This window comes from Dasypus novemcinctus, chromosome 2, assembly GCF_030445035.2.
Source record: "Dasypus novemcinctus isolate mDasNov1 chromosome 2, mDasNov1.1.hap2, whole genome shotgun sequence".
NCBI classification, from domain to species: Eukaryota; Metazoa; Chordata; class Mammalia; order Cingulata; family Dasypodidae; genus Dasypus; species Dasypus novemcinctus.
In genome coordinates this window covers 183,046,317-183,057,591 of record NC_080674.1, presented here as the reverse complement: position 1 = coordinate 183,057,591, position 11,275 = coordinate 183,046,317, and the positions used below count along the sequence as shown (strand labels likewise).

General features: G+C 53.4%; 1 protein-coding gene across 1 annotated transcript in view; it reads left to right on the top strand.

The window, feature by feature from the left end:
• Positions 1–200: 200 nt before the first annotated feature.
• Positions 201–11,275, top strand: part of SH3PXD2B (SH3 and PX domains 2B) — a 117,831-nt gene continuing 106,756 nt past the window's right edge. Inside the window, exon 1 of the mRNA XM_004464767.5 lies at positions 201–414. Within this exon, the coding sequence (XP_004464824.1) occupies positions 340–414 (75 nt within the window). The 5' untranslated portion in view covers positions 201–339. The remainder of the gene's footprint in view (positions 415–11,275) is intronic.

The window sequence follows — 11,275 nt, the reverse complement described above, 5'->3', positions numbered from 1 at the left end:
GCGCGGTGTCACCGCGCGGGCACAAAGGCCCGGCGGGACCGGACGTGGCCCGGCGGGGTCTGCACGCGGGAGGGGGCGGGGAGCCGGGCCCTTTAAGGGGGGCGGGCCGGCGGCGCGGGGGGCGGGCCGGGGGCGGGCGGCGGCGGCGGCAGCGGCGGCGGGGCCGGGCCGAGGGCGCGCGGAGCGAAGGGCGGCGGCGGCGGCGGCTCCTCCTCGGCTGGGCTCCGACCGCGCCGCGCTCCCCGGCCGCCGGCCCGCGCCCCCCGCGCCCCGCGCCCGCGCCCGCGCCCCGCGCCCCGCCCCGCACCGCGCTCGGCCCGGCGGGCGGGAGCAGCGGCCATGCCGCCGCGGCGCAGCATCGTGGAGGTGAAGGTGCTGGACGTGCAGAAGCGGCGGGTGCCCAACAAGCATTACGTGAGTGCGGCGGCCCCGCGCCCCCCGGGGGACCCCCCGGCCCCCGCCGGCAGAACTTCTGCCGCCTCCGGCCGCGGCCCGGCGAGGCTCGGCCCGGGTCTCCCGGCTCCTCCCCTTCTCCCCCTCCCCCTCCTCGCCTTTGCCGGGTCCCGCGTTCATTCCTTCCTCCCGCCTCGCCCCCCTCCTCGGCTCCTCTTCCTCCTTCCGTTCCCCCCTGGTCCCCCCACCCCGCTCCTGCTCCGTCGGAGAAGCCTGGCACCAGCCGGCGTGGGGGGCAGAGACAGCGAGAGAGGGAGACGGAGCGCGCCCGTTCCCAGGCCGCCTGCCCCGGCGCTCCTCGCCGGCCGGAGCCGCTCCCTCCCGCGGTGCCCGGGCCACAGGTAGCCCGTGTAAGGATCCCAGCGTTTGCCTCCATCCTCTTGGAGGCAGTCTCTGAGAATGGATCATTTGAGTGCTTGCATCTTTAAAAGGTGAAAAAAATAACCCTTGCTCCCTCTCTCCAACAACGTCTATTTTAAAATGTACCAAAGTTTCCTCCTGGTATCTCCCCCGGTCAGATGGGGCTCTTTATTTAGAGTTGGAAAGCACCAGAGAAAATGGGCCAGCAGTGTCCTCCTACAGATGGGAAAGCTGAGGCTCAAGAGCTTGCAGGGACTAGAGCAGAGCTGCAGAGCCAGCCTTCCCTGCCCCTGGAAGGTGTGCCCCGGCAGACGGAGACTGCAGATGGGAAGTGGCTTCCCCAGCAGTTTGGAGCAGCGTCGCCGGGGTTCAGGTGGCCCCCTCCTAGTGGTGAACCATTAGGAGGTTCAGGGTGGAGGGATGATGGGCTATGGGGTGACCTTACCCAGATGAGGCCTTGAGAAAGGCCTCTGCACCCCAGGGAAGGGAGAAGTGGTGTCCCCAGTGGTGAGAAGTGGGTCGTGGCCCAGCCGAGCTACAGAGAAGTTAACCAGGAAAGGGAAAAAGCAAGAGGGAGGGAGGGAAAAAATCCCAACAAAGACGTGCAGAACAATGAATAGAAAAGGGCGTTGGCTGGCGAAATCCAGCTCCTTTGCCTCCCTGGAAATAGTCTTTGGCCTTTTCTTTTTTTTTTTTTAAGAGTCTCTTTCTTACAAAGCAGATCTTCAGGCCTGCGGTGAATAGCCTGTAAAATTGTGAAAGGCGATAGATGGGAATCCACTCCGCACTCTCCCAGAAAGGGTGTGCTGTACGAGAGTCTATTGTTATTGGCTGGGCAGCCAGTTATTTAGCCCTTCGCCAGGCGGTGGGAAGCTATTTCCTGGACCTGTGGCATCTTTAAATAGAGTGAAGTTTCCCTTGATTCCAGAGCCAAACTAAATTGGCCCCCCTCCCCTTTTTTTTTATTAACTGTTTCATATGCTGCCAAATCTTGGTGTCTTGCTTGAGCCTGTTGAGTGTGTACTGATTTGCCTCTTTGGTATGAAGACGGTTTTCACCGATATGATAACAGGAGGAAGCCTGGAATTCTCCGTGTTGCCTCCCACCAGTTCTTTGAGCTGATCGAATCAGAATAGATAGGTACAGCCACCCAGGATTGGGCAGCGTTGTCCAGTCACTCTCCTTCCTTAGCACAGACCAGGCAGGGGTCCTTAGGCCCATTTTACAGACAAGGAAACAAAGGCTCACAAAGGTGAGGTCCTGGGCTTGAGGTTACAGCCAGAGGCAGAGCAGGGATTTAAATTCAGGTCTTTTGACCCAAAACGTGGTAGCTCCTTCCAGACCACACTGTTTCCCAAATTTCACACCTCCATACTTTCCCTAAGCAAAGTCCTCTTAAAGCAAAAGAAATCTGGCATCATTTGTGATCACCCTGAAACTTCCTTCTCTGCTTAGTCACATCCCTCCCTGCCACAGTTTTTTGAAGGCTCTGCCCTGCTCCTATGAGAGGTGCCTCTCTAAGCTTTGAACCACTTTTTCAGGGACCCCCTTGAGATAAGTCTCTGAGTAATAAGACAAGGACTTTAATCATACAAACCCGGGTTCCAGTCGTGGCCTCACAGTCTGCTAACTGTGTGGCCTCTGGGAGTGTCAGTTTCCTCATCTGGAAGATGGGAGTGAAGATGCTCACTTCCTGGGTGGGTGGGGGGGACAATGTTTGGCAGGGTTGGAGTTCTGTGACCGTTAGCTCTCTTCTCCCTAGTGTCCTTGTCAGTCTGATGGGGAACATGCCAAAGTCACATGGGCAGGGATTGCGTCAAGAACCTGTTTTTCTGCGTGTTTTAGTCACTGCTGTGATTCAAGGGGCCTTCTCCCTTCTAGGCACCCTTGTGTTAATCAGATGAGGAGGGAGAGGGGTTGAACTGAGGCCTGAGTTGACCACAAGCACAGAGAAAATTTAGTGCCATGCAGTAGTGTCTGAATCCAACAGAAACAGACTGCCAGCTCCTGTGCGCAACGCTGCGCCTCTCCACCCCCCACCCCACCATGGCATTTTCCTGGACTTTGACTCCCATTTGTTAACCCCCTTTCTGAACCTGTCCCAGCCACCCTGGAGAGAGCAAGAGCAGGGAGGTAGACAGTCCTGGGCTCTGCCACTTCCTGCTGTGTGACCTTGGCCTGGTCACTTTACCTCTCTGAGCTCCAGCTTCCATAATCTGCAAATTGTGAATCTGGCTACTTCCGTCTAGCACAAGGGTCTCATCCTCAGCACTACTGACCTTTGGGGCTGAATTATTCTTAGTTGTAGGGGGACTGTTCTTTGCATTGTAGGAGGTTAGCAGCATTCCTGGCCTCAGCTCACCGGATGCCAGGAGCACCACCCCACTCAGCTGTGACAACCAGGACTGTCTCAGACATTCTCTCAACACTGATTGCCACATGTCCCTCTGGAGGGGGGTGTGAAACTCCCCCCTTCCCAGTCACTGTACTACAGTATACCATTCGGGTATGGAGAGTCCCAGTCACCACGCTCCCCCCAACTGCCCACCGCCCTTCTCTCCCCACTTGTAGCCCTCTCAGCCACCACCTGTTCCCCACTCAGTTACCCGGGAGGAAGCAGGTCATAGGTGCTGTAGAAGTCATTGGAGAACTGCAGCTGGAGCTCAGAGCTGGCCACCTGCTCCACCTAAAGTGGCATCTCTCTGTGGTCATGGCATGGCATCTTCTCCAGCCCCAGCCCCAGGGGCCTCGCTCACCCATGAGCAGAGACATGGTCCGTGGGCCCAGGGCAAGGCACAGGCCAGGCGTGCAGAGGCAGAAGCTCCCGGGGCCTTGGAATCCCATTGGGAAGGACTTGATGATGATAATGTCCACAATATTATGATTGTTTGGAGAGGGCCAGACTGCCACCCTCTGTTGGGGGCGGAGAGGCGAAGCTCCCTTCCCTGCTCCAGAGCCCAGGGGATGCTGAATGAATGGAAAGGGGGCCGAGAGGGACGTTCTGGGCCACCGCGTTGTCTTCCGACTTGAGGGGAGGAGAAAGTGTTCCTGGTCAGTTTTGGGGTTTGTTTGGATCACCCTACTTCCTGCACTGGTCCAGGATTCATAGCATTTGGTTGAGGAGAGTCCTGGGAGGAGGGGCCTGAAGATACTGGCTTGCTTTGTTGTGTTTCCTTTAAACGTTAAAAAAAAAAAAAAAAAGAACAAGGTAGTAGTGATTATAGCAATAATAATATTAATAGGTAAAAGTTTGATTATCACACTAGGCCAGGCACCAGATTAAGCTTTCTATGTATTTAATCCTCAGAAATAGCCCCTTAAAACAAGTTCTTTTTTGTTACATTAATACAATATTTCAACTTTACTGATAAAGTGAGACAATAAAATACCCATCTGTCGACCATCCAGCTCTGTCAGATCTTTCCCCTTTGCTATGTTTGTTTCAGTTCTTTTTTATTTTTTAAGGAATAAAGCACAACAAATGCAAAGCCCCCTTTGAATCCTCCCCAACACCCCACAGCAGTATCCTGCGTTTTGTGTTTACTATTCCCACGTGCTTTTTGAAAATAGAGTACTAGATGTGGATTTTCTTTTTAACAGCTTTATTGAGGTGTAATATACATTCCCAAAAACTCGCGCCTGTCAGTAGAATGCTCTGGGTTCTGGGCTTCTAGGTTCTTGACTTATGTCATATAAAAGGATTTAAGGACATGCCATAGGGTAGGCCAGGGAGTAAAGAGTTTACCAAGAAACAAGAAAACCAGAAATGAGCTAAGTACACAACTGGAGACGTGGGTTGTGGGCGTGCTGCAGGGTGCATCGCACACGTGGGGCCCCGGCCCAGGCCCTTTGAAGACCTGGCCCCCTCCCGCTCCTGACGTTGGGGCGGGGCCGGCTGTGTGCTCTTCTGATTGGCTGCCTCACAATCCCCGCCTCTTAGCTCTCAGGGGACCAATGGGAGGCCTGTTCAGAGTTACCTGGGACTTCCCCTTGACCCGGAAAGAGTTCCAAGTGGGACCTCGCAGTCAGGGTTTCTGTGGTGTCTTTCCTGCTTTGTACTTAGTAGGAGCCTTCCCTGAGGGGGTGAGGGTGGGGGGGTCTCACTGCCACGTTCTCTGCGGATCCCAGCTGTGACTTAAATCTTCCCCCTTTCCCTATACTAACCTGCCTCACAACCATCACCGCAATCCAGTTTTATAACATTTCCATCACCCCAAAGAGATCCCTGGTGCCTATTTGCAATCACTGCTCCTTCCTACTCCAGCTCCGTGCGCCTTTTAATATTTTTACTTTTCTGGAACTCCCCAAAGTCTTGTATTATTTTGAGTCTTTTAAAACTATAAAAACATTAGGTTTTTGAGATCTGGGTTGATATGTGTAGTTCCAGTTCCTTTTTACTGCTGTTTAGTATTCCATTTTTTAAGCATATCCCCAGTTATAGGATGTTTCCAACAGTTAACTTGTAGATGCTCTGGGGCTCTGTTGATGACTTTAGGATGTTTCCAGCAGTTAACTTCCTTAGAGATGTTCCTTTGTACATCTATACCCAGAGGGGAAATTGCTGGGTCTTGGGGTTTTGTGCATTTGCAATTTTGCATTTAAATCCCAGCAACAGTGTTTCCTTTTCTTCTGCTCTTGCTAACACTCTGGGTTGTCAGACTTTTTACTTTTTGCCAGAAAATCTGGCGGATGCAAAGTAATATGTCATAGTCTTGCTTATTTGCATGTTTCCTTGTCAGTGAAGTGCCTCTTTTTACCCTTTGTCCTTTCTTCTATTGAGTTTTTTTTTAAGATTTATTTACTTATTTTATTCCCCCCCCCAGTTGTCTGTTCTCTGTGTCCATTCGCTGCGCGTTCTTCTTTGTCCGCTTCTGTTGTTGTCAGAGGCACGGGAATCTGTGTCTCTTTTTGTTGAATCATCTTGCTGTGTCAGCTCTCCGTGCTTGCGGCACCATTCCTGGGCAGGCTGCACTTTCTTTCGCGCTGGGCGGCTCTCCTTACGGGGTGCACACCCTGCGCATGGGGCTCCCCTACGCGGGGGACACCCTGCGTGGCACGGCACTCCTTGCACGCATCAGCACTGCGCATGGGCCGGCTCCACACGGGTCAAGGAGGCCCCGGGTTTGAACCGCGGACCTCCCATGTGGTAGACGCACGCCCTAACCACTGGGCCAAGTCTGCTTCCCTCTATTGAGTTATTTGTCTTCTAGTGATTTGTAGGATGTACTGCGGCATTTGGGATATTAATCCTTAGAATAGTCGCATTAGTGTTCCTCTTTTACCAGTAAGGAGACTAGAGGCTCAGAGAGGTGTAAGGACAGGCTTGAGGTCACTCAGCAAGGAGTGGCGGCATGGGAATTAGGGCAGAAAATGCCTGTGGGTCTGGGAGTAGCAGCCTTGTGATCCCAAGAGTCAGGTGACTGTGGGTTGGCCACTCATGCTTCTGGGCTCAGTTTCCCCTTTTATGAGAAAGAAGGGCCATTTGGCCCATTCCTGCATCTCACCTGGATTCGTTCAACCTGGGCTGATCAAGCATAAGCGGCTGCCAGCTCTTAGTCATTCTCCTCGCTCCCAGGAAACTGGGTTGAGTGCGCCCTGCCAGCCTTGAGACTCCCCCCCTCCATTTGCCAGGTTCTAGAAGTCCAGAACTCCCTGTTCCTAGCAGGCGAGCCTCACAGGGTACATCACACCACCATTAGGGGCTCTGGGGATTCTAGCCTCTGGCAGAGGTCACGTCCAGACAGTCAGCTCAGTGGTCTAGAACAACCCCTGTGGGCCTACTGCCCAAGGTAGCTTCATTCAGTGATTCAGCCATCAGGCTGACCGCCCCCCATCCCCGGCACTTCTTCCTTGGAATCAGGCAGGGCAGGACAGCAAGCTTGAGTGAGAAGAACTCGAGTGTTAAAGGCAGGTATATCTGGGTTCAAATGCTGCCTGGCCTTGAACAACTCACTTCACCCCCAACCTTCATTTCTACATCTATAAAATTAGTGCAGGGGAGCAGATGTAGCTCAGTGGTTGAGCGTCTGCTTGCCATGTATGAGGTCCTGGGTTCAGTCCCCGGTACCTCCTTCTACTCTAAAATAAGGGCTGTGTCTTCTTGGTAAGACTCGGGTCAGTTCTCGGTCTTGTATGTGTACACTCGATCCCTGCTCCCTCCCTGCCGCTGGGGCAGGGAAGACCAGCTCCTAGCACCCACTGTTACTTTCGAGATGAAAAGCCTTGGTTTTGAGTTCTCTTCCACCACTTCTGCGACAGGTGACCTTGGAGCAGCACAACCTGAGGCTCTGTAAAATGGGGGTCACAGTTGTACAAGTTGGGGGGTGATTGTGAAATTAATGCCTTGAGTGTGCAGTCCTGAGCTGTATGAACAGTCGTGTTAGAAGTCCTCCTCGTCCTCGTAGTCGTGATCCGCCGAGCCCCGGGCCTGCTGGTCGGTTCCACTCAGGAGGTGCATGTGGGCGCCTCCCTGACACTGGCGCGAGCCCTGAGCCAGGCAGAGCCCTTCCCTGCCTACCCGAGAGGTGGGTTCTTGTCCCTCGGAGTCGGCCGAGAAGGCGCCTTACATGGCTATTGCTGTCTGCTGGCTGAGAAACAGCGTGTGCCCATTGCAGAGGCAGGCTGCGCCCAGGGAGAGCACGCGGGGTGCTCCGCCGGAGTCCTCACCACTCGTGCTCCGCCGTCCCGGTCCTCCCGCCCGCGGGCGCAGGGAGGACTTCCCCGGACCCCTCACCTCGCCAGGCAGGTCATCCTCTTTGGGAGATTGTCCATCCTACGTGGCTCACGCTCTGGGCTTCTGTGATTGTCCGAGGCCAAAGCGGGTAGAGCTGTGATATTTTCTTAGTTCCGATTTTGGAATCTGTACCATTCAATGCTGCTTTTTTTTTTTTTTTTGCAACTCATAAGTTTATTGTGTCTTCAAGACACTACAATGCAGATTTCTTTCTCAAAGAAGGGTCTTTCACAGATAGACACCATCCAGGTGAGTCGCTCATTTGTCATTTTCATAGGCAGCTGGATTCTTCCTCTTGGATTTCTCAAACTCCTGGTTCCCCCATGTGTAGATAAGATAAAATGCTACAAATGGCGGCATGACGCGAATGGTGGATGCCCGAGTGCGGCGCAGCACGTTCGGGATGCCCTTGCTGAAGTAGTGCAGAAAGGCACGCTACTCAAAGGGTGACAAGCTGTAGGTGATCACATTGGCATCCGCGTCAGGTTCCCATGGTCGCGGCGGCACCTCGCCCTCCACGGTTGGGAGCTCTACCAGCCTCCCTCCCTCAATGCTTCTGGTAGGCAGAGAAAGTATGCCAGCCTGACTGGGTTCACATCCCTGCTCTGCCACTTAGCAACTGTGTGACCTCAGGTAAATTACTTACCCTCTCTGTGCTTTAGGTTCCTCATTTGTAAAACGGGGTCATAATCGTTCCAATTTCACGGGGATAATGTGAGAATTAAGTGGGCTTAGGGTATAGAAAGGGCTCCACGACTGTTAGTTATTTAACAGCGTTCACACACGATATTGTTTATGGTAGTAAAAAGTTGCCAACCACTTAAACACCCATCAACAGAGAACAAGATAAATAAAATCATTTTACATTCTTATGCCAGAGCACCATCAACATGGTAAAAATGTATTTTGTCTTCTGTCGTGGGAGTATTAAATGATAAACGCTGGTTGCAGGACAGCTCCTCAGACCAATTCCCCACCTGATTAAAAATAAAGAATGAAAATATGTATCTGAGTGAGCACAGAAAAATAAATGATAATATATATATATTTTTTTGCTTGTCTGTGATTTTTTCTGTTTTCCAAATGTTCCGCAGTGAACACATATTCCTTTTTTTTTAGTAAAAATAAAAAAGAGTGGATGCCCATTTTAAAAAAAACAGCAGCCATGCCAAGCCATGGCAGCTCCAGCGAGGTTCCCACATCCCGCCGCCCGCCCGCTGCCGAAGCGCTGGTGCTCCCTGGCCTTGGCCAGCCTGTGGCGGCGGTCTCGGGGAGCCTGTCCTGAGGAAGGCACTGGCCTCACCAAAACTCCCCCCACATCTGCCGCCAAGGGAGGGCTCTCTGGATGTGGCTTTCCAGCCCATGAGCCGAAGAGGTGGAAGGGATGAGTTTAAAATGCCTGGGCAAGTGCTCTTCCGGCTAAAATGCTCCTCGCTGAGCGGGGCCAGCCCTGAGTTCTGCAGACCAGACATCATCTGTGCCCCAAGGTCACAGGGCTGCCAGAAAAGGGATCCAGGCTAGAGGTGCACCCCGTGCCCCGTGCCCCTGGGTTTGTCATGCATCCACTTGGCTGCGCTGGAGCCAGCAAGCAGCTCCGTCGTTGCACTACCAAAAAAGGAGGACGAGCAGAGCCACACTGCTCAGCTGTTCTCGTTGGTGACACTCGTATCCTGGTTGCAACCCGGGCAGGCATTTTGCCTTGGAGAAGGAGCTGTGGTAGGGGGAGCAGTCTTACTCTGCATGACTCAACTTTCCCCTGCCCCTTGGAGATGAAGGCCAGCTGTCGGTCCCTGCAGCTGCAGGAAAGAGAGCCGCCACCCAGCGGCCCGCCAGTCCGATGGGTTCCACCAGGGAGGTGTGAGCACCCACCCTTGGCCAAAGAACAAGACGAATGGGTTGTGACCGTGGTTTCTGCCGTCCCAGAAGCTGCGACCCAGCCCTGCTTCTGTCATTTTTGCTGTTGGCCCTGAGCCTTCTCCTCTGGAGAGAGGGTGGGTTTGCTGGGGAGATCAGATGAGCTTGTGTGTGGAGGGCCACTGCGGTGATGGTTGTCCCCTGGAGTTTCCTGGCCTGTGCAGTGCCCAGAAGTGAGGCCCTGGGTCCTTCTCCTGGAGCCCTCTCGGGGGCACGGCTCTCTTGGCGGCGCCAGCTGGGCCCTGGGTGGAGCTGGTATTCTCTGCCCCCTGATGGACGTGGGAGCCGGCTAATGTGATAGACCCGGGAGGCTCGGTGTTCCTGGCTGGGGGTCAGGATGGCAGGGCTGAGCCCCACGGGACCCCCGGCTGGCAGCAGCCTGCAGCCCCTGGCTTTGCCTCAGGCCGTCGTTCCTCTGCCCCTTTTCCACAGGACAGGGCCTTCTCCCCACTTTCCTGCTGGTCCAGGTCCAGGCCGGCGGGCACGGGGGCGGTGACTCCAGGGACCTTGTTCGCGGGCCTGGAAAGGTACCCGTGGTGGGGGGGGGGGCGTGGGGAGCCTCTACAGCCCGGCTCAGGCTGACCAGGGCTCGGGGCTGCCAGATGGAGCGACTGAAAGCACAGGATGCCCGGCTGAGTTTGAATTTCAGACCCATGTGTTCTATTTGGGACGTACTTATACCAAAAACGTATTTGTTGTTTATTCAACATTCGGATTTAACCGAGCATCCTGTATTTTATCTGGCAACCCTGCCAGAATGACCACGTTTGGAAAAACAAAAAACTTTCTCATTTTATAATATCAGCAATGTTCCTTGAGAATTTACTGAACAAATATAAGTACAGGTCCCACGCACTTTTTTTGTTTGTTCTTTTTTTTTTTTTAATTTTCTATACCCATTTTCACTAAAATATTCAACATGACTTTTTTATACTCTTTATTGTCAATCATTACATTGTTGAACATCAATAAATAAAAATGCCTTAAATTACCCTGCATGTCATGTGAAAAGTCCGGTACATTTTTTTATTCCTCTCCGCTCCCCCCCCCCCCCCCGCCGTGGCTTTTTGCGTGCTGTCTGCGCTCTGTGTCCATTCGCTGTGCGTTCTTCTGTGTTTGTCTTTATTTTATTTCCCCTCCCCCCTTGCAGCATGCTTGATTTATGCTCTCTGTGTCCATTTGCTGCACACTCTTTTGTGTGTTTGCCTCTTTCCCTTTATCATTGTGTCACCTTGCTGAGTCGGCTCTCCGCGGTGCCTGTGGGCCGGGCGGCGCTCCACGGGGTGCGGGCGAGCCTGCCTGCACAAGGACGCCCCGGGACGCGAACCCAGGGCCTCCCATGTGGTAGACGGGAGCCCAACTGATTCAGCCACAACTGCTTCCCAGTCCAGTGCATTTTTAACTTTATTTTGAAATAATTTCAAATTTGGACAGTTGCAAAAATAATACAAAACCCATACAGAGAACTCCAACATACCCACTACCCAGATACCCAAGATCCATCGGCTTTTAACATTTTGTCCTATTATTTTCTCTATCTGTATGTCTGTACATCTGTGCCTGTTTATCTCTTTCTAGACATTTGAGAATTGGTTGTACTCTCGGGTGCCAGGTGCTTTAAGCACAGGGACAGTGTCTAGGTAAGTGGCCCAAGCATTCAGACCTCAAGGGGGCAGGGAAATAGGTCATTTCGTCTGGGGCCTGGGGAAGGAGCACCTTCCGTTGGGTGCAGAGGAGCTGGACTTGGACTTGTGCATAGCAGAGGTGACCCGTGGCTGAGCACAAAGGACGGATGGCTAATTGCCAAGGGACAGG